The sequence below is a fragment of the Meleagris gallopavo genome, chromosome Z, assembly GCF_905368555.1.
Source record: "Meleagris gallopavo chromosome Z, MGAL_WU_HG_1.1, whole genome shotgun sequence".
Lineage (NCBI taxonomy): Eukaryota > Metazoa > Chordata > Aves > Galliformes > Phasianidae > Meleagris > Meleagris gallopavo.
This window is the reverse complement of record NC_139435.1, coordinates 8,616,892-8,639,499: the sequence shown is the minus strand read 5'-3', so window position 1 is coordinate 8,639,499 and position 22,608 is coordinate 8,616,892. Positions and strand designations below refer to the sequence as shown.

At 55.4% G+C, this 22,608-nt stretch overlaps 1 protein-coding gene across 2 annotated transcripts; it reads right to left on the bottom strand.

The window, feature by feature from the left end:
- Window positions 1–1,712: 1,712 nt before the first annotated feature.
- Window positions 1,713–22,213, bottom strand: IL11RA (interleukin 11 receptor subunit alpha). 2 transcript variants are annotated; one of them, XM_085213572.1, is made up of 13 exons: window positions 22,047–22,213; window positions 5,733–5,832; window positions 5,446–5,506; window positions 5,115–5,281; window positions 4,858–5,029; window positions 4,000–4,032; window positions 3,595–3,758; window positions 3,333–3,496; window positions 3,106–3,247; window positions 2,664–2,759; window positions 2,466–2,565; window positions 2,209–2,291; window positions 1,713–2,118 (listed from the first exon to the last, which is right to left on the bottom strand). In XM_085213572.1, the coding sequence occupies exons 2-13, from the start codon at window positions 5,830–5,832 to the stop codon at window positions 2,099–2,101; spliced, it is 1,302 nt and encodes a 433-aa protein (XP_085069698.1). In that variant the 5' UTR covers window positions 22,047–22,213; the 3' UTR covers window positions 1,713–2,098. The 2 variants fall into 2 exon arrangements, with proteins under 2 accessions (XP_085069698.1, XP_085069699.1); XM_085213573.1 differs by having other exon boundaries at window positions 4,858–4,972; window positions 22,047–22,209.
- Window positions 22,214–22,608: the final 395 nt, after the last annotated feature.

Sequence of the window (22,608 nt, the reverse complement as noted above, 5' to 3'; positions counted from 1 at the left end):
CACATTATACATCTATATGACTCTTTCCCTCAATACATGCATTCTTCCCTTCCTTCTGAATCAACCTGTGTATGTATTCCTTCCTTTCTCCCATGCCCCAGAACATACATATGCCTCTGTTTTCTAGGATCTTCTTGGGGCTGCTTCTACCTCTTAGAGAAGAATGCAGCAGGAGAGCAAAGTGACAGCTGCTTTGCAGACTACCGCCTCCCCTCTCTCAAAGCACACCCTGGTCCTGGCAGAGATGGTGGAGAGCAGTTGGGGCTCGAGGGCCAGCCCAGACATTTGGCAGGATCTGTGCCACCCGAGACAGCCAGGCACTGCACGCAGCCTCCCACTCTGTGACCCATCGGGGCGAGGCAAGTTTAGCAGTACCTCCTGCCAGTGCTGCTGGAGCCAGAGCCACCAAGGAGCCCCAGCCCCAAAGGAAGTGCCCTGGCCCAGCGGAGGGACAGGGAGGTGCCGGCACTGGGACTGCTCTCATGGTCCTTTCCTGTTTTTCTCCTCCGCAGCTTGGAGGCAAAGTTGACTTTGGCATCCGGAGCCCTCTCCTTTATCCCAGATTGCTATTCACCCCAGCCTTGCATCTCGCTGCTCCAGAGCAACATCCAGCGCCAGTTGAATCTCTGAGCAAGCAGCCCCCAGCTCTGTGTACCTTTAGAACCCCAAGCACCGACAGCTTACTGGGCCCGCAGGCTGCCTCTGTATCACATGTATCACATCTACAGGATGCTGGGGGCATGGCAAGGCTCAGATGAGCACGATTCTGGAGGTCTCTGCTTTCTCCCAGACTGCAGCAATCCTTTTTTTTTTTTTTTTTTTTGCATAAGCCTGGACTCTGAAGTTTATAAGCAAGGCAGGATATGGGGTGCACAGCTGTCGACATCTAAACTAATGCCAGGTGCATGCAACACGCTGAACTGCTTGCAGACACTGGAGTCACAGCTATGGGATTGGTGCTGTGTTCAACAGCATCCTATGGGCAACTGAAGCCCAGTGGTGCTAAAATGGGATCTGGTGGTGCTGAGAGGTTTTCTAAACAGGAGGGGCTGTGCATAGCAAGCTGAGAACCAACGGGGATGAGGGTGACTGTGGCAAATCAGGCATGGCTGGGTTGGGTGTTGCAGGCTCTCATTCACTATGGAACCATTCCCGTAGCACGCCAGAGACCCTGGAACCTGCAAAGCCAAGCCCCAGCACATGCAGAAAAGGGCAGAGCTCAGCTGGTTATCACACAGCAGGAGGTAGGCACAGGACTTGTGGTGCCACTACAAAGGGCACAAAACTGATTCCTCTCTGGCACAGTCCAGCTTTCACTCACAGCACAACTCTGGGGTAGGATCATACCAGAGCCATCTCCTAGCCCTGCCTTATGGTGCATGGATACCACAGTGAGATAAATCCTGTATAAATCAGAGCCCCAAAGCCTCCTCATGTTCCCCACACTGCTGCTGCCTGCATTTCCACTCAGCCTCATATGGATCTGGTTGGGCATGAAGCCACTGGCGTCGAGTACTGGGGCTGGGAGGTGCCAACACATGGAAGTGATTATGGGGGCTGTGTCAAGGTGAGGTAAGGGGGGCAGGCAGCACACACCAAGCTGGGGGCTCTGTAGAGGGTTCTGTCCTCTGCTGGCATTCAGCAAAAGCTGAACAGAATGAGGGTCACCAAGCTGGCACTGCTCCTCCTGCCCAGCATCTGGTGCAAAGGGGTCTTGTCTGGGCAGTGCCAACACTACCCTCTTTATTGAGATTACAGAAGGAGGGTTCCCTTCTGCCTGCTGACAGCTGGTGGGCTCAGCGGTCACCGATGCCCAGCACCCCTGGGAGGAGCCTGTGCCCATGATCCCCATGGAGGCGGCATGACGAGGTGATGAGGGGCTGGCTCGGTGCCCCATCCCCATGAGTCCAGCCGCTCCTGACAGGCACAGGAAGCCCAGAGATCCTGGGAGCGCAGCTTCTGTCCATAGAGTCCATCCCGCACGCTGGAGGTGCTGGGGGCAACGCCCGAGGCTGCGTGACATGGGGCCCTTGGGGCCAACAGTGGTGTTATGTCCCGTACATGGCAAGCGGATGCACGGAGCAGGGTCAGCTGTGGCTCATGGCAGGATCTGGGTTCCTTTGGAGAAAGAAGACAGAGGGTCAGAGGCTCTGCCCTGAGCCTTTCCCTGACCTCTTTGGTCTCATGCCCCCCTACCCCAACACTCACTTGGCAGAGCCTTCAAGTGGGTGGCAGCAACCAGGAAGTTGTGGGGTTTGGTCTCATCCTTGCTATGCTTCCTCACTCGGAGCCTGCAGACAGAACAACAGTGGTTGAGAACCCTGAGCAGCCCACCCTGGACACTGGCACTGCTGGAGTGCCTCCACAGTGCACCCCTATCCAGCTGTGCCCAGTTGTGTTGTGGCCACAGCACAGAGCATCATGGGACACCAATGCTGAGCAGTCAGGGACTAAATCCAACCTACCAGATGAGTATGGCGATGACGAGAACGGCAGCCAGGACAAAGAAGGCAAAGATCCCAAGGGAGACCAGGATGGCTGTATTCTCCAGGGGGTCATTACGGTCTGGGACAGAAAACTGTTGTAGCCTCTGGCACTCAGAAAGGACCCTGCAGCCATGCTTTGGGGCCTGCTCCCACCCCACAACCCCCAGCTCTACTCACTGATGGGCTCAGGGTTGGGTGCCTGTGAAGGCTCCTCAGCCAGGCTTCCCAGGCTGACATCTGTAGTGGTTTCTTCACTCACCATGGTGGCTGGGTCTGTTAAATCAGAAGGACTGGGAATTAGTCCACCCCAAATCATGGGCAATGTGGCAGGGAGGAGTAAAGAAGTGCCCTGTGCCATAGGGTTCTAGTAGCCCAAGGGTGCCCTGAAGGCCATGGTGGGGGCAATTCCCAAATTACACCCTGCCATGATTTTCAATGGTCTGGGAGCTGCTTTTCTGCCTCCTACTTGGAACCAGTTTCTGGGCAACTTGAAGGGGACCCAGGGGCTAGGGCTTGCCCCAGCGACACCCAAAGGATGGAAACAGGCTACAGAGCTGCCCAGAGTGCTGGAGAGGCTATGGGAGGGATGCTGCCAGTCAGTAAGACCCCTGTCCCAGACCTCTGACTGGCGTGGCCCGTGCCTCTGCGCTCCATTCGCTCCAATTCCCCGCATCCAGGAAATCCTTCGCGCTCACTTGCACCACGTGCTCCAGCCCCGCAAAAGCATCTGTGATCACCTCAGACAGGTTCACCGTCTCCACCTGTGCAGCAGAAGATGTTGGGCACATGGACACCCCTACAGGAGGCCACCACCTCACTGTGAAACCCCTCCTGGCCTCTGCTTACCACAGACCAGGAGCGGTGGATGACGGGGCGGTACTGGAGGCGAAACCGCAGCTGGAAGTGTGGCTCCTTAGGCCAGGATGCGGGGTACTTCCAGCTGACGTGAAGCCGCCTAGGGGCGAGGGGGACAGGTTCCACCACCAAGCCCTCTGGAGGGTCCGGCTTAACTGCATGGGAGGGGACAGGGATACTCCATCACACTGTGTCACCCTTCTGCTGTGCCACGTGGATGGCTGGGTGGGCAGGCAGGGGAACAGGCACTCACTGATGGCCTGCATGGTGACATCTAGAAGGCGGAAGCTGGAGCCCAGTGGGTTCACCTCAGTGATGTTCAACCGGTAGGAACTCCAGAACTCTGACCGGTGAACGGTGCAGGTGCCTGTGCGTGCTGGGTCCTGCAGGCATGGCCCCACGTGCCCGCTCTTGTTCCTGCAGGACAAAGAGGTGGGATGGTGATATGTTCCCCCCGACCATGCCAGGAACTTCATGGAGGAGGCAGACTCTTTTACAGCTTCAGCAGGGTCTGGGCAGCTCCCATCACCCCCCATATGACCCCCATAATCCCCACAAGCCTCATGTTTCCTCATGGACCCCTCAGCCCTTGCCTCCAGGACCAGGAGGACATAGGCAGAGCATTTGGAATAGAGAGTCAGTTGGGAGTGCACCCTACCTTCGCTTCTCTTCTCCTGTCAGTGACTTCTTCCTGCAGTGGAGACAGGAAAAGCAGGTGGTGAGGACAGCAGGATGGGGGACAGCATGAAGCCAACCCAAACATGACTCAGAGAAGGGACAGGGGTCTCTGCACCAGATGCTCTGCTGCACCCCACTCCCACCTCACTGGGCACCATGGCACAGGGACTGGCAGTAACATCATGCCCAGTCCCACCAGCAGGGAACCTGGGGGTCTCAGGATAACTTCATCAAGCAGCAGCAGCAAGCATACAGAGACACTAACAAAAGCAGCCCTGCAGGGATGCAGTGTTATTTTCCATTCCCAGCAGCTGGCTCTGCTCTCACTCTATGCATCAACATCGAGCCCCACCACTCTCACTGCCAGCTCCACACAGCCCCAGCTCCAACCACCCTCTCCATGCTGTGCCTGCGCACCCTGAGGTGAGCCCTGCGTCCTCATTGTGCCTGCATATTGTGGAGCAGAGCCCTCTGCAGGTTTTTATAGAATCTGACTTCAAAGCAGTCCCATTATTTGGCCTGCCGTGATAATTAGAAGCAGTGTTGTTTCCCTAACTCCTTTCATCTTGAAGTATGCTGAAGCACTTGGCAGCTTGCAGACAACCTGCTTCTCTTCTCCATCCCCTCCAGCACTGCAAAAGAAGGAGCCTGCCTGTGCTGGCCCCCATGCTTCTCAGGGGCCCCTTTCTGAACAACCACATGCTCAGTGCTGTGCTCCTGGAAACAGCCTGCTCTTTGGCTACTATGTTGTGAGACTGGATATGAATCCAAGATGAAGGTCAGAGCGCAGGCAGGATGTGAGGGTTAAGCTTGGGAAGGCTCAACCCGAAGCCCTCACCTATAGGTAGTGATGTATCTGGTAGGGAGGAAGGTCTCGAGGCTGGAGGTCCAAGAGCAGGAGAAGTTCTCATAATCAGATGCTCTGCAGGACACAAAGGGGACCCCCGGCAGGTCTGGAGCCCGGGGGGAGGAGACTGTCAGTGAGGGGTCCCCACACAGGGTCTCCCACCCTGCAACAGAGCCAGCACATAGGAACCCATGTGTCATCCCCCTGTGACACCCTCATGTCACCCAACCAATGGACGTGCTACTTACGGCCCAGCTGCAGGGACACGGTATGCAGGAGGCTGCCATCCTCATCGTGGCAGCTGTAGGTCCCAGCAGCAGCCAGGCTGGCACGTGGCAGCACCAGGGCATCCTGATGGATGGCTGAGCCTTCTGGCAGTGCCATAGCCCCATCTCGTCTCCATTGGACCGTTGAGCTGTAGGGGAGAGAGATAGGATTTTAGGGGATTGCGACACCCCGTGAGCTGCAGCATGCAGAGCCAAAGGATGGGCAAAATTAGGGACAGAGACATCGGCTTTGCTCCTGTTTTTTAGAGCTCACCCATTAAACCATCCCACAATGTGCACATAAGACACCTACCCAGTGCGAGCACCGATGCATGACAGGGTCACGTCCGTCCCCAGCTGGCTGTACTGCACACCTGCAGGGGCACACAGAGTGGGTCACCCTGGGGTCCTGCTGCACTGGGGAGCTGGGAAGGATTGGTCCTGGCTGGGCAGTGGGTAGTGGAAGAGGAAAGCCAACTCTTTACAGATGAATTTGGGGAAGGAAAGACATCTGTAGGGCAGGCACTGACACTGCTTGGTCCTTGCACATTTTGAGGGTATCCCAGTGTCCCCACGCTACAGGGGCTCTGTTTTGCTTACCTTCCTCTCCCCAGCCCTCGGGGATGGTGAGGGAGGCTGATGCCAAAGCTGCTGCGAGGAACACCATCACCCTGCCCAGGCCTCGGATGTGACTGTGCATCTGGTGGAAGCAGAGAGTGTCAGCAACTGCATCCCTGTACCCTATCCCATTGCTCTGCCCCATCCTGCTGCGGACTGTGCCACTCTCACATTTGTACCCAGCATGAGCAATTGCCATGCTTGGAATGAGAATGTGATAGGCAAACACTGATCAAGAAATCAGGGCTTCATGAAGTGGATGGATCAAAGGTTCTTTGCTGCTGCAGCCCTGTGCTGAGAGCCTTGGCTGCCTCCCAGACCTGTGAGTGAACTAGGATGGTCCATAGAACTGTGATGGTGCAGCTGGAGAGGGAAAGGACCAAGGAGGGATCAAAGGGGACTGCACCGCATTGCAGTCAGCATCACTCTGACCTTTGCAGTCAGCATTACCCCAACGTGTCTATTCCTGCCTACAGTGTCCTATGAATCCCAGCCAGCATCACCCCATCCATCCTGGCCAGTACTCCATCCCTTCCAGACAGCACTGTCCTGTCTATTACAGTCCTGGCCTGAACAGGCATAGAAACAGTTGAATTATTTTTTCCCTGGAATGCCTCCTGCTGCCTGTCTGATAACAAGGGGAAGTCACTGTCGGGCAGGGTTGTTCATTCTCTCCAATACTGCTACAGGGGCTGCAGCAAACTCTGCCAACCCCAGGCACAGGGGCAGGTGCAAGCTGCAGCCCCGTGAGTGTGAATCTGCTTCTGCTGAGTCACTCAGGCTGACAGCTTGGAGGGGAATATCCCAGCCCTGGAAAGGTGCCACAGAGCAGCTGACGGTGTCCATTCTGCAAACAGGAGGCTGATCTCCAGTACAGCAAGCAGGGGATGGTGCTGCTCACCTTAACCCCAGAAAACTGCAAGCATCTTTGCACATCAGACCACGTAACACTGGAGTTATGAGAAATGAAAGAAATGAGCTAATGTGCTAAAACCCAGCGAGGTGGGGAGCTGGCCTCTGGATTCCTCTTATGAAAGGGAAAGGCGTGTACTGCTCTTGCATTGTACCATAGCTCTCCTGCCTCATACCAAGATAATCCTACATCACAACACAGTGCTCCTGAATCACCCCGTGGTGCTCCTCCATCATACCATGATGTCTCTCCATCATACCATGGTGACCCTGCATCATACTTCAATGTCCCTGCATCATACTCTTGATGTCCCTGCAGCACATCATGATGCTTCAGACACCTGAAGAAGCTGCTGTTTCCCATCCTCCACCCACCAGGCAGCCTCCAACGCAAGCCCACACATAAATAACTTCATGAGACTGTCATAAGCTTTTCCTACTAAACCACATGGAGAAACGTTCCCAAGAAACATCAGTTAAAAGCACTCTGCCAAAACTATGCTGGTAACTGATACTGACTGGGAATATTAGGCCTAGAAGTAAAATATTTCAGTGATGGAAAAAAGACTTTAAATACACTTTAAAAGCAGCAACCTAAAATAACTCCAAGCACCACATGGGCCACAATTAATGGACAGTGCTGGGGGGATCAGAAAGAAGGGAGAGTGCGCTAGTGTGGACAAGCACAAAATGTTTTAAAGTAAAACAAGTTCTTCTCCTGATCGTCCTGTTCCTTGTGACCTTCCTGCCTGCTGCCAGAGTCTGGCCACAGCTGAACATCCTAAAGAGATGGGATGCAGGGCAATCTCTGCTCTGCAACCCAATGTCCAAGAGCAAAAACCCACCCACAATGAAGCAGCATCCACAGAACTGTCCTAGAGTAGGCAGCAGCCACAGAAAAGAGGAAGACCTGCAGACTGGTGTGAGGTGTGGAAGTCTCCAGCTGCTCAGTGCAGTCTGTCTAGAAATTATGTCCTGGTTTTCTGCTATCGAAATCCTGCACTGAAGTTAAAACGCATGCAAACGGATGCCCACACATCTGTACGGTCAGGCTGCTTCCCTCAGCCAAGCTGCTATCTCACGGATCCCACACAGGCAGAGAAAGCATCCCTCTGTGTCTGCACCAGCAGTGACACAGCTGGGGACAGGGAGTCCCAGCACAGTGGCCTGGAGCCAAACCAGAGGGAACAATCAGAGTATTTCTTGCTCCCTGCGGGCGGCTCCCTGTCAGTGCATGGTGACCGCTGTGGCCGGGTCAGGGGTGGTGGCTCAGCCTCACAATGCCGGGTGCTGCTCCTGCCCCATGAGATGCCTTTTTTACACTCAGGCGCCAGCTAGAAATGCAAGGTGCCATCCTCCATCCCACACCATGCTGATGTCCTTCTGTCCTGCTGTGAGCTCCTTCCAGTAGCATCCTTCTGAGACCTACGCACTGCGATCCAAGACATCCTGCCCCCGAATCTGCAACACAGCACTGATGCACATGCGGGATGTGACAGTCCCCTCGGCAAAGACACACTGTGCCATGATCCATGGTGGCCTGGCAGAGCTGGGTGCAGATTCCTGGGGAACGCCAACTTTCCATTGCACTTGGCGCTTTGAAAGATAGTGGTTATTATTATTATTTTTTTTAACTTTGCTTCATTTGATGTTGCTCTTCAAAGAGAAAGAGACACATGCACAGCCAGGGGGGACACATGCAGACGGTGCCACAGGAACACAGGGTGCTCCCAACTGAGCACACAAACCCGCAGTGCCTTCAAGCCTCCCCAGGGTGGTCTGGGGCAGCACTGCTGAAATGAAGGAAAATAAAACCAACAGCATTTGGCAACTCTGCTCCGCTGGAGTCAACTACCTACAAAATGCCAATCTGCAGTGGGAAAGTGCCGTGGCCATGTCATAGTGCTGTGCTCTTGCTCCTGTGCTGGAGCATCCCTGCCCCTCTGTCCAGCCCTGCTCCCTGCCAGTGCCCACTGTGGGAAACCAGTCCCGTGGCCAAGGGCGGCGGCACTTGGAAGCAGCAGGAATTTCCCTCTTCAGTTTGCTTTCCTTCAGGGTTGGGAGGGAGTGCCTTGCTAACCCCCTCTTTGTCCTGCTGCCCTGCCAAAGTTCTGAGGAGCTGCAGTGTGGACTTCACCAGTGATGGTGCTGATGCCCTGCCCAGAAAGCTGGCAGCATCCTAGTCCTGCACATCTGGCACTGTCTTCTCTCCAGGTAAGCGAAAGGCTGCTGGCAGTTTGTGTACCCAACAACATGGCTTGACTTGGAGGTGGCACAAATCTGCAGCAACCACATCAACCCCACTGCCTCCAGCAATGCCTCATATGGCTGCAAGATGCTGTATCCTGCATCTTGAACTTCACCTCTGTACCTCACCATTCGGGAAGCAACTGTCACGCCACTCATTTTCAGCACTTTTTATTTGTATTCATTCTTTCACTCAAGTCTGAAAGCAAGGAGGAAAATCCTAGGGCACCTGGAGAGCACACTGCAAGCACCCACCAAGCTGCAAAACATGTCTGCAAGCATCTGAACACTGAATGCCGATGCAAAGGGAGGTTTGTCCTCTGCTGTTTTAGGGGCCACCAGGGCCATATGCAGCTACCAAGACTGTTAGCATTGCCTGCAGTACCTTCTTGCTAACATCTTTTCAAGGCCAAGGAGGGACTCCTGCTCATCTCATGCCTCAGGGACACCAAAAAGTGTTGTTTCCCTTTTCACCTCTTTGCATACACACACACAGTCCTGCACACAGCATGGCACCCACTGTGGGAATAACCCTGAACAACGCAGTAAAACCTGATGCAGACTTGTCCTGGGAGAATGGTGTGGTCCAGCAACCACTGCTCAGCCCAAAAGTAAGTTTAGACTCAGCACAGCCCAAATGTGCATTATACACCCCAAACGCAGCAGCCCAAACACAGGGTTAAATCCAGCACGGCCAGGAGAAAGAGTTCTGCTCCACACTCATCCCAAATACCCATCCCCATCCAACTCACTAAAAGCCCCCCAGTCCCATCCATGCACCACCACCTACAGCCCCGCCGATGCCCAGACCCAAACCCCACACCCGGGGACCACCCCTTGCACCTCGTTCCTTTGCGAGCCGGCAACCACTAGCAAGACCCAGTGCTTGAGGGCCCAAACCTCGGCATCGCGGCAGCTTCGATCCGGAGCGGCTCGCTGCTCTGACCCTGGGAAACTCCCCCCTCCAGAGCTGCGATTTCCGCCCGGCCCCTCGCCCGTACCCTCCCCTGCCCCATCCCGCGGAAGGCGAAGTCTCTGGCTCCCGGCTGTAACCTGAAGCATCAGCAGGGGCCAAACAGCAAGAGCTCTGTTAGCAGCCAGCAGCCCCAAGCCTTGCCAGCTGGCAGCATTCTATTCGGAGTGGGGGGGCAAGAGGAGCCCCCAGTACCAGGCGCCCCTTCCCGTCCCCCCCACCTCACCCTAAGCTGCACACTGGAGAAATTCCTAAAAATAATCTTCTGGCTGCAAAGACAGCTGGCTTGCAGAGGGCAAGGGATGGAGCCATGCGAGGTGACCCCATGGGGATAGCTCGGCCATAGGCAGGAGTGTGACCCAATGGGCTCTGGCTTGGAGGGACCTTGGCAGGATAAAAGCAGGGAGGGAATGTTTTCTCCTGTCCCAGGAGGGTTTCAGATTTGGGACGTTTCTCTGCTCCAGAATGAATTTGGGTGCTGAAAGCTGTGCAATGAGCTTTCCTTTAGAATGTGGAAGGGTTCTGCTGTGCAGTCCATCCAGTGTGCTCCCCAGGCAGTGCCTGGTCCCAATTCAAAGTCCATGGAGCAAGTGCTGAGGGGCAAAAGCTGGAGCTGTGATTAAGTGCATGCACATCCCTATATTTGCACACATGTGAGTTCCCCTTGCCAAGTGCAGCACCTTAGTGCTGAGGCTGATCATGCTGCTCCTGATGAACTCCAGCCTGGAGCAGGGGCAACAGAGGCCTCGCAGTGCACAACACAGCCCATCCCGTCCAATGCTAGAGGGCTCAGCAGTGTCTGGGAGCAACTGGGCACAGCTCCATCTGTAAGGCACGAAGGCGCTCGGGTCAGCCAAGACACTGCAGGGCGGCAGGTCCAAAATAAACATTTCGCTGTTACTGCCTGCTTTCAGGAGCTGCTAACGTTTCATTTCAATGGCTCAAATACTCCTGCAGCTAGCAATTTGCTGTCACTCTCCTGCAAAATAAAATCCCTTCTGGGCTGGAAGGGGATTTCAGGTGTCTTTAGGAGCCACCTGGGCAGCCAAATAAAGCCACTACAAGCTCATTAACTCCGCACGCTGTGGCTCCGGTGTCCCTGCATGGTGGGACACCCGAAGTTGCACCCCTTTGCTCACCCAGCCAATGCAGCAGAGTGGGAAGAATGCTTCCCTGCAGCTGCACTGATTAATTGTCACCTCCTACTGGCACGGGCAGTCATGGCACAGTGGTGACGCTGGAAAGTAAGTGAGGAGGAGGCTGCTGCCAAGGACAGGGGGCTACAGACCAGGGCCAAAGGGTGGGGGGGCTGTGAGTTGAGAAGGTTGGAAAAACACCGGCTGGATCACTTCGTGCTGGGGGAGGGGAAAAAAAAGAAAGTGCTCCTGAAAGATTGAGTGTGAGTGTATCTGAGCAGGGGGATAGCAGGGCAAAGTTTGGAGCTGCTGACACATCTCCTTCCACACTGCTGGAGGGATGCCTTGGCCCCGCTTGGGGACAGCTCTGTTTACAAGCTCCCATTGTCTCCTTTTCTCCTTTTTTTTTCTTTTCCACCCCCCAAAAAAGTTATAGTTCAGAGTAAACAAAAGCAAGCAGCCTCTCTCTCCAAACATTTCAACCATCCCAAACTTTCTTTAGAGGGGGGCTGCCCGTGGAATTTTCCTTATCCAAAAGAATTTCGAAATGTTCCCATTTCAGCCTGCCTTGACTTGAGGCCAGAACAGCTCTGAAATCCTTCGTGAAATGCTTGAGCTGCCCTCTGTGTAGCCCATCTCCATCCACAGCCACTGTACCCCAAAATACCCATGCATGGAAAACCTCCACTCCTGCAGGATGGGAAAGGCGGACGTGACCCAGCCTGTACAAATCCCTCCTGCCCAGCCTACCACCTGGAGGAATCCATCAGCTCCCTGTGGAGATGGATCCAGCTTTTTGTGTTTTAATGATGGAGCGATTCTCTGCAGCATTTTGCAACAGGTAACGTCTGCTCCATGCTTGCCTTTTTGCCACAGAGGGAGCAGGAGCGGATGCTATGCTGCATCCTTCCCTGTGGATGGAGCAGGGATCCTGCCTCATCCCCTGCACAAGGTGAGGTTGCACACAGAGAGGATGAGGAGAGCTCCTCCTGGATGGGCCATAGTGGGTGACACCCAGAGGTGGCCCACAGCACACGGTTGGGGTGTGCACCCCATTCCCTGCTTGGAACTGAGATTTAATCCCAAGAATTAGAGCATGGGCAAGCAGAGACCCCCAAGAGATTCCCCAGCTTGCTTGGCACAGACATGGTGTGAGACCCTGCTGTGCAGCTCAGCCACCCAGCCATGGGGACACCAGGGTGGCCCTGAAACAAAGGCAGTGAGTTCAGCTGAAAAGCCCACCCAAGAGAAGCCAACGAACCAGGGAACCAGAGTGCTAAACAAACACCGGGCTGGGATTTGGCTGTTAATGCAAGCCATTTTGGTGGCCTGGCACATGAATGTCCCCTCCTCATTTTGCCAAACACTCCTCGGATGAGTGTCACTGCGTAGGTGACCCTGCAGCCCGAGGAACACCAGGGCACAAAAGGGATGTGGCACCAATAGGCACCCTGCATCCTCACCCCACTGTCATGACTCTCCCTCGGGTGCACAAAAGACTCTAGAGAGGCTGAAACCCCTTGAATCACCCACACGGTCACACCAGGAAGGCCAGCACCCACTCCACCATCCCCATAGGTGCAGTGTCCCACGCCACTGCCAGCACCCAAGCAGGGAAGTACCTCGACTCCGGGTGAGGCGGGGGTCATGCCGTGGAAGGAGGGTTCCCTGCAGCTGCCTGCTGCCCCCCCAGCTCTGCACCATCTCCCGGGCAGCCTTGCCGGTGCAGTGCTGCACTGCTTTCTCCTCCTGCACAGGGGCTCCTGCGTGGTCCCCCCTCAAAGGCAGCCCCCTCCCTATAAAGGGGCCAGGCAGCGGCTGTGTGGAGAGCAGAGCCTCTGGCACAGCAGATGGGGTCTGCAAGTCAAGCCTCCCTCAGGTGTGTTTGCCTTGGCTGGGGCTCAATCCCATCCAATTAGAGCTACAGAAAACATATATTAAAAAGGAGGGGGAAAATAATACTCCCTCCTGCTCTGAGGCCCTGGGCTTGGCTGGGGTTTTTCGGTCGGCCAAGTGTAAGCGATGCAGGCTCTGCTGGCAGCAGCCTGGGGAGGGAGGGGTGTTTGTGGATATTAAAACATAGTCGTAAAGGAGAATAAAAGGGCAGCCTTGTTTCAGAACAAGTCTCTGAGGCTTTCCTCTCTCCCGGCATGCTCGGCACCTGGCCGGCTCGCGAGCAGCTCTGCGGCAGCAGCCCCGGCACATGGCCATAGCCTTCAGCATGTCCTGGGGAGGGGGGAGGGACAGCACTGTGCCCTGAGCATCCATCTGGGCCACCCCTGTGCCCACCATCAGCTGCACGAGGGACCGGATGGGGTGCTGCTGCAGTGATCCCAACCCCCTGAAGTCCTGAAGCAGTTGCTGAGGTATGGGACACAGCACCGTGGTGGCTGGGGCACAGTGAGGAACCTCTGGCTGAGGCAAACCTATGGCACTTGGCACAACCCTGTTCAACAATGCTTCAGGCACTCAGCAAACACAGAGACTGCGGGATGACACGGGTTTCGAAGCAGCCCTGCAGACCCTAGTGTAGTGTTAAAACTTGAGCTCACCTTTCTCATTAAACTACCCATGCACATTCCACCCCTGCCATTCCCGGTGCTGCCTGCAGGTCACCTTTTGGCATCGTGTCCCTCGAGGTGAAGGAGAAGCAGGTTAAGCGTGTCTGCTCACACCACCTGGCATCGCGCCTGGCTCTGGTGTTTACTAGCAGAGGAGAAGGAGAGATAAGCATTGGGGGTGGCAAGGATTTGTTGCTCCCCACTAGTTTTTCCCTTGGTACAGATCTGTGAGGGTATCCACCACGAGGGGTAGCTTTTTGGGTGAATTTGAGGGACTCCTTCTACACCCACCCCAAGGGGTCACCAGGGATGCTGTTCCCCTGCAGCATGTCCCGCACCTCCTCATTGCCATGCCCAGCTCCATAGGGCAGCAGCCAGCACCTTGAGGAGCGGCCCAGGACGCCATCCCCATCCAGTCCCCACCTGCTTGCTCACACCTGGCTCCTCAGCACCAGCGCTGCCCTCCGCCCCCTCCCCAGGCAGCTCCCAGCCACGTGGCAGTGAGGAGGGGGACGACAGGCGGCCTCTCCCCATCCCTCCCCCCTCTCCTCCTCCTTCCCTCCGCCTTCCCTGGCGGCTTCCCAGAACAAAACCACAGCCTTGCTGGGCCTCCATCCTCTCACTGTGTGCAGACCCCGGGCACACCCCAGCCCCCGGCCCCACTGAGTGACTAACGGGAGCCGCCGGGGCGCCCGGGGCCCGTCCCTTGGCAGCAGGCCTTCCCTGCAGCAGTGAAATCACGTCTGGAGAAAGCACGCGTGGAGCCGTCCTCGGAGCGAGGAGGATCTCGCTCTGCCGGCTGGCTGGCTGCCCCCTCCCAGGCAGTGCAAAATCCCCATCCTGTGTCAGATGGAGGGATGCACGGCCTACAAGAGGGCTGGCAGCCTCTGCCATGGAGGGCGATGAGGCCTATGCTGATAAAGCGCCCATCGGGAACCTCCGTCCTCCCTCTACCTCCTAACATGCAAAGCGGAGCCGCAGAGCCACGGACAGACCGCTTCTGCTTGCCACCAGCACGTGGGTGACTAATGCAGCTCTTTAAACACCTCTGTGGAATGAGAGCTCCAGGTTAAGGTTTAATTCTCTTCCTCTGCTGCCCGTGCTCTCCCCTTGCTGTAATGCCATAGGGACGGTGTTCCTGCCACACGGAGCTGGTGGGGATGCAGCCGGGAGCGTGCCGAGGCCGTTGCTTGGGGCTATAAAAAGCACTGCTGTGGAATGCAGCGTGCTGCTCCGGGAGGAGAGGGAAAAAAATAAAAGTAAAATCAGGTGCTGAATGAGTCAGGGAATCGCAGCGCGCACCTCTGGCTCAGGACTGTCCCTTCCTCGATGCTTTCACAGCCAGCAGCCTGGAGATGTCCCGGCAAGGCCAGGGAACGCAGAGCGGGCTTTTGGCACGGCCGCGATGGCGGAGGACAGCAGCAGGGCTGGTACAGTCAGGAGGATGACTGGCACCTCCTGCCCTCGCCCAGCCCAGAGGGGCCGGATCCAGACACACAGCCTCCTGGCCACTGCCTTTGGCAGCTGGTTTTGGGCAGTGTTTGTCCAAAGGATTAACCGTGCCCTGGTTTATGGCCGGAGGCTCCGTCTCCATATGATGCTGCACCCATGGCAAGAGTGGGCACTCTGCTCTACCCCCAGCCCATGGCACCCCACTGGGGACCTCACCCACAGCTAGGGGAAAGCACATTGAAGGGAGCTCCCCGCCCCGGGACATGCAGTGTTTGTACAAGCCTGAATGGGGGAAGGCCAGATTAATTTTAAACTTGAATAAACAAGGGGAGAAGGCAATGCCAGTGCTCACTCTTCCCTGCAGCTCCCTGAATCCAAGAATGCATCCAAGCACAGTCTGGTGCTGGGTCCCAGGACCCTGGGGACAGTACCAAATCCTCCCCCGTCATAGGGCCTCCCTCATTTCAAGGAGTTCCCAGCTGAGTCAGTGCTGGCAATGGGATGCGCTCCCGAAATCCCTCCAGCTGCAGTGCTGGGTCTCCAACCCGGGTATGACACGGAAGCCCCCGTTCCATGCCATGTCATCCTGCTGGGGACAGCTGTGCCCGTGCCAAGCACCCAAGCTCTGTGCACAGCATCATCTTGGGAAACAACCAGGAGTGGAAAAAAAAATTAAAAAAAAAAATTGTTTGTGGGTCAAGAGGAGAATGGAAAAAAAAAAAAAGAAACAACCAACAAAACACATTTTGAACTTTCGTGCCAAAAGGAAAATGAAAACCAAAACATTTTGTTCTAAATGATAGGCCTTGTTTAGTTTTCAGCGGTTTTACTTTTTTAAAATGGTTCGAATTAAATCGAGCTAAATTTGGCTTCCAAACATTACCTTGGGGTGGGGAATAAAATAAAATCAAAACGTCTCATTTGGAAAATGTCAGAATGAAACGCCATGGCTTTTCCAGCCTGGCAAGAGCCCAGGCCAGGCGCTGAATCCAGCCTCAATTCACAGCGTGTGCCGGCCTCCCAAAAACTGCCTTTTTTTTCACTTTTTCCCCTGCAAACGAAGCAGCTGCCCAATGTAACCCGGTGGGCGGCCGCTGGTGCTCCCAGCAGGGACGTCCCCGTGCTGCACTGTGCCGATGCACACACAGATTCCGTTGCAGCCAGCAGCTTTGCACCCCAGTTCAGCCCGTGCTGCTCTTTAAAACTTCTGTTTAAATGTCTTTTCTATTAGGTCAGCATTCCTCCTTCACAGAGGGAAGGTGGTTACGGGCTGCAGCCCGGCACACAGGCTCCTCAGTGCTGGCTGCTGGATCTCTGTCAGCCAGTAGACTGCCCACGCTATTAAATTACTAAGAAAAATGGATCGTTTCTCCAAGCATTAGGTGCATTAACCTCTCTCGTGGTGGTGAGACTCACTACAGGCGAGCTGTTAATTGGAAATTCATAGAGCTGGCCGCAAAAGTTTCCTTCATCTCCCCTCCACCCTCCCCTTGTTGAAGCAAAGAATGGGGGGAGGCATTTGCTGCCCTCCCTGCAACACCAAGGAAAGTAACTCTAAGGGACCTTTCCAGGCACTGGAGGAAGCAAATATCAGCCGGCAGAGTCTGGTCCTGGACCTGCTTGGTGCTAATGTCAGCTCCAACATGTGTCAACCCACTAGTGACACATCTCAGAGGGACGCTGCCTGGAGACAATGTCCCAGCACTGTCCCAGCTGCATCTCAGAGGTGAAAATAGATCCACAGACCTTGCCTTGCTCACATCCTTCATCCTTATGTCCCTCATCCTTACATCTCAGGCACAGCATAAACATTAACAGTTATTTGAAGATCTCCATCCCAGCCCAGCATCCTAGGTTGCTTGGGAGCCAAACCTCAGAGCACTGCATGGCATTCCTGGAGCAGTCAGAGCTGCAGGGATCTCAGTGCCTGTATGCAGCGTCCAGGGAGGGAGCAAGGACGAGTTTGCAGCCAGTGTCAAGAGGATGCTCCAGGAACACATCCACTCTGGAGCACCTGACAGTGCTGTGAGGGGCTGCATCCTGCTCCTTGTGCTACAGGGAGCCCCAGGGAGGTGCAGTGCTGCACACGGAGAGCCCTATGCACCCATGTTGCTTTTGAATGCCATGGGTGCAAGGACAACAGGCATTACTCTGGCTGGAGGAGATGAAAAGAACATGAGGGATGGCCAAGGGGAAAAGGATGCTTCCCCAGTGCTGTCACGCTCCAGCTGCAAGACTGCGAAACTCAAAGCTGTGATGGGGCAGAGCAGCCTCAGGGGAGCTGTGAAGCAGCCTCCTGGGAGCCTCATAGGAGCTAAAAGTCAAAAGCAGCCCGAGGGTGGCCAAACCCTCTGGGTTTCGGTGTTGGCCCTTGCAAGAGGGTGATGGAGCAAGAGCTGGTTCAGCCCACCACCTCCTCCTAAGACATAGGGCCTTGGGCAAAACTCATGGAAAGCGAAGGACAGACTCCTGTGTACTTCCCCAGGGGCTCAGGGTCTGTCCCAGCTCTGCACGAAAGTATGGTGAGGCGCCAGCTGGCCCAGGCGCCGTGCGTGACAGTGGCTTTCGCAAAGCAAAGCAGGGACATGGCAGCTGGGCCTGCCCCGGGGGACCTTCGCAGGGCCATTTCAGCACAGCTTTCTGCACTGCAGCTCCACTGTTGCAATTTGACATGACACGGGGTGATGCTCCAGCTGCCCCATGGAGCAGCCCCCTGCCACCTTTTTGTTTTTTCTAGCTGCCTTTGCAGGAAGGCAAGGTCTGAATCACTCTTTTCATGGCATTACTGAATTCAAGAGGCACTGATCTTCATCAAATTGGAGTTGGTGAGGTCCCAGCTCCAGGGATTGATCTGGCCAGAATGGAGTGCACAGTCCAAAAGGAAATGACTGATAAAAGAAAGGAAGGCAAAGGAAACAGCTGAACTAGCACAACTGTGCCAACCCTCTGGGAACAGGGACATGCCCTGCATGGGGACACTGCTTCTTAAGTGCTCTGCAGGCAAATCCAAGCCCCTGTGCCAAAACCAGGCACTTGGGGCTGCCCACACAATGTTACGCAGCATCCCCAAAATGGGTTGAGATCCAGGGGCTAAGCCAGCCTGCTGCTGTGGTGTATGGGCAGCTCTGCCTGCTCGTAGCTTCTCTGCCCCTGCCCCTTAGTATGTCTCCAGCACCATTTTGTAAACCAGGTTTGGTATCCCTTGTTTTCACTTAAAGAGCTTAGGTAAAATAGAAAATGCCCAAACGACCTTCTTTCCACCATCAGGATTTCATTAGATGAAGGAGCCCTAAACTTTTCCACCCCTCCCTAAAAGGAAATCTCTGCGGGGCCGTAACCATTTTTATTATGCTGTTTCTATTTCTGCCCTCTCCATATTGAGAGGAGAGGACCAGAGCCCGGCAGCCTCTGGGGAGTCCTGGAGTGGATTCCAAAACCCTACCAAACACTCTCAGCATCAGCCCTTCTCCCCACATCCAACCCTCCTACCCACTGCCACAACCACCACGTTGTCCACAGCAAGGTCTGCACAAACCTCCCCAGTGGCTACAGCCCAGCAGAAACCCAAGGATTCATCATTTTTAATCTCTCCTCCCCAAGCATGTTTTCCCACAGGTTCAGTGCATGATCCTACCTGTCACCCCCCCGCAAAGCTCAGCATCATGTCCACCCACAACAGCTCTCACCAGAGGTCCATCCAGACTGGCTGCCATCTCCACATGCATCTACAGAAAATGTGTATGAACAGATGTGGCCTCTCCCCAGCCAGACCCTCCAGCAAACCCTTCCAAAATCCCTTGTAAGCTTTTTCAGCAATGACTGATCTCTGCTGGCCCCCATCCAGGCTCCACTGGTCAGATGTGACCACAGCATAGGATGGAGGTGAATCAGGTCTTAAAGCACAGCTCAATTCCTTGCCTTTCTTATCCCAAGCCTTCCCTATCCCAAACAACAGATGCAGCAGAGATGAGAAAGTGTTTTCCCATTTTTTCCCCCATTTCTCAGACTCACTTCTCGCCTGAAGGGGAGGTGAAATTGCACCTCAGCCTCCATCCTTCCTCATTCATCCATCCATCCTCCTGCTGACACACACTGTGGGTGCTGGGACAGCCCAATGGAACCTGAAGCTCACCCCATCCCGAGGCCATGCCAGGGCTGCCTCATTGACAGAGTGACTCAGAGACCTGGGAACCAGCCAGACACGAGAGATAATTCCTATTAATAAGCTGATCTCTGACACAGCAAACCTGCTTCTAATTTCCAAAGGAATTTTTCTTTTTCCATGGAAATGGTCCATTGGAATGTGACTCTTAGGGAAGACAAGTAAACCATGACTCTAAGACATCATCACCCTTTTCCACCTTCATAGCTTGGCAGGAGGGCACACCAGAGAAAAGCATCACTGGGAGGCATGGAGATCTGCTGGTAGAAACTGGGATCACAGGGTCACTTTAAAGCCCTAGCAGGAGAGACTTGGTGATTCTCACACATGTGATGCTTTCTTAATCACAGGAACACTTAGCAAAACCAAAAACTCTCTAAACATCCCAGCAAGTCACCCCGGGGCTAATTCCTGATGCTGGTTTTGCATCAGCATTCCAAGTGCCAAAGAAGGCCCCATTTCTCTGCCCCAGGAGAGAGCTCCCATCCAAGATATTCTCTGTCCTTGGCTATGGCTTTGGCATGAGTAGAGCCACAACATCCCATGACTGAACAAGAAGAGAAGAAATGAAGGCAGAAAGGTGCCAAATTTCCCTAGTGATGCTGTACAGGAGGAAAGGAGAGGCATGAGCTGGCTGGCACCTACCCCTCCCTCAGGAAGCATCTCGTAAAGGGTTTTCCTTCACAGCAAAGCCTGCAGGAAGGGGAGAGCCTCATGTGCCCACATGAAAGCGCACTACACATACAGGCATACTGCCAGGCTCTGGGCACACTCTGCCCCAACCCCACAGCACACATCTCCTACATGATGCTCACAGCCCGCTGCTCTGTGCATTCCGACACCTCATTCCCAGGAAAAATCTTCACCTGAATTCCAAGGTTCTGCCAATATAAGAATCAGCATTATGCAAACAGGGGAACCTGCCTTGCAAAGGGAGTATGGTCACAGCAGGAGCCTTCTGGGCTGTCGCATGGTTAAGGATACATAGTGCAAGCCGGAGATGGAGGTGGAGAGTGGAGGATGAAGTGAAGGCAACCCGGAGATCCAAACAAGGAGACAAGGATCTCTGGGCTCGCTTAACCGTATAAAATAACGAAGATGCTATAAATACAGCAGGGTAAACACCGGAGAGGGAGAAGAGGTCTTGAACTAAAAGCACAATGTTGGCAGAAAGCCACATGGGAATAAACTCTCCAGGAATATACTTGGGCAGGAAAACAGAAGGAGGTTTAGTCCTGTGAGAGCAGGAAGAGCCTTGGAGTTGCCTTTGAACACAACTTGGAGCAGAAAGAAAGGGTTTGAAAAGAAAGCTCCTGGCAGATGAGGATGCCACATGCTCTTCCTTGCTGCCCCTACTCAGGGTCCAAGTGAGATGGCGTAGACGGCAGGGCCAGGTGGCATTAGGTACTGCAGACAGGGGGATATAGGCTGGGTTCCAGGAGCCCACCCAGTTCAGCAGCTTCTGTTAAACCTGGCAGTTGCAAAAGGAAAGCGGTGCTGCTTCCAGGCTGAATACAGTGTGGAGACTCGCGGCGCAGTGAGTCATTCATTCATCCTTCATAAACAGGGCCTGCACCCGGCCAAGCATCCTCCTCCCCCCGCCGCTGTGACAGCCAGACCGTTTCACCAAGACAAGGAAAAAGTGGCTTATCAGAAAGGATCATGTTTTCCCTGCCCCGTGAGGCTCCCAGCAGACAGCAGCAGCTCGCAGACAAGAGGAAGGCAAACTCTGCTCCTCTCTGAGCTGGGCTGGTGGAGAACACAGCGCCACAGTACCTGGAACAAGGTGGCCATGCATCATACCAGCCCTGTCCCAAGGAGGAGCCCTGCCAGCTCACAGCTCCACGTGAGGCTGAAATGCCACAGGCTCCGTGCAGCCCCAAGCGTAACCACACCGTGACCTGCCCTCGGATAAACACAGACGGAGTGCAAACACCCCACCTCCTCCTCCAGCCAACGTCAGACGCGGCTGCAGCCTGCAGGAGCAGGTACCTGCTGGCACCCACCGGGCCAGCCCCACACTGCAACAGCTATGCCATCCACACCGTTGTCTGAGGCACAGCGGCATGTCCCTGAATTGTTGCAGCTCTGGGTTTCTCCTTGTGGAGATCCGATTAAAGTAAAGCATCATCACAGAAGGGTCTGGCAGTTCTGGCAGTGAAGTCCAAGCAAAACTCAGCCCCTTTCACACCGTTAATCAGACTGCTGGCAGAAGTCAAGAGGGGACCCAGGGGTTTACAGGTTGACATGGCCAGGGAGGTGACACAAGCAGTACCAGAGCTGGGCATCTGCAGGGGACTGAGAAGCCGTGATTGAGCCAGCCAAGGGCAAGGAGGGACAAGGCAGGCTGAGCCTTTCTGTTGCCTGCGCATGAGAAAGCAGCTCTTTCCGCGCCTCTTGTAATTAAGAACAGCTTTTCCCTCCCCAGACCCCCCAGGAGAAGAGAGGGCCCTGCCAGAGAGACCTGTGGCTCCGCAGGGGTGAGGGCACTTTGCCTGGTATTGTTCAAACCTTTCTCCAGAAAACTCTCCCCGGAGCTCAGAGGGGGAACTCTGAGCAGATGATGGGGAAGGGGTTCAAAACTTCACCCCAGGACTTCTTCCCACCCCCCAAGCATCTCAAGCCGGGCGCAGAGCCCAGAAGGGCAGCATCACCGGGTACCGCAGGCAGGGAAAGCGGGGGGCTGCTCCCAGGACTAAGCGAGGAGCCACCTTTTCCCGAGCTTCGGGGCAGGCAGCAAAACACCGGGCTAAGCCTCCTGCCTGCCTGCGCGGCGCCGGCATTGCCCGCAACCGGGCGCTCCTCTCCGCGGCGGCGGGGAGTCACGAAGAGGAGAAGCGGGGTTGCTCCTACCTTCCTCCGCGCCTCCCAGGCTATGTGTCCATGGTGCTGAGCGAGCCGGGCCGGGCCCGGCAACGGGAGCACGGAGCCGCACCGTCGGAGCGGAGCCCGCTCGGGGCTGGCTGGGGAGGCAACGCGGGCGGTGCGGGCCCGCCGCCGCTCAATTGGAGCAGGGCGCTGCCAATCTGCCGCCGCCGCTCCGGGACGCTTCCTGTCTGCGAGCCGCGCCCGGCACCGGCACCGGCTCCCGCGGCTCCGCGCCCCACCGGTGCACGGCTGCATCAGCACGGTGCGCGGCCCCTGCGGCTCACCACGTCCTCGGGCTCCTGATATCCCGGGGGCACTTGGTTCGCCTAGCCCGTCCCGTTGGGGCTCACGGCTTGCGTTGGTCGAGGTCCCCCTGGGATGAGGGGCTGCAGCCTCCCAGCATCCCAGCAAGGGGTGATGCAGGTCTTGCCTGTGTCTCAGTTTCCCTGCTCCTGGGATTGTCATTTCTTTGGGGTTTTGGTGTTATAAGGGTTATGGCTTGTTACCTGGTGAGATGAAATCTGGCCCTCAGGCTTGTGTGTCCCTC

Bases quoted from the DNA above. Each gene is read 5' to 3' on its own strand.
- IL11RA (XM_085213572.1), bottom strand. From the start codon at position 5,832: ATGCACAGTCACATCCGAGGCCTGGGCAGGGTGATGGTGTTCCTCGCA. The intron at 5,282-5,445 runs GTAGGTGTCTTA...TCTCCCCTACAG, and splicing joins TGCATCGGTGCTCGCACTGG to CTCAACGGTCCAATGGAGAC. The intron at 3,248-3,332 runs GTAAGCAGAGGC...TCTGCTGCACAG, and splicing joins TCCACCGCTCCTGGTCTGTG to GTGGAGACGGTGAACCTGTC.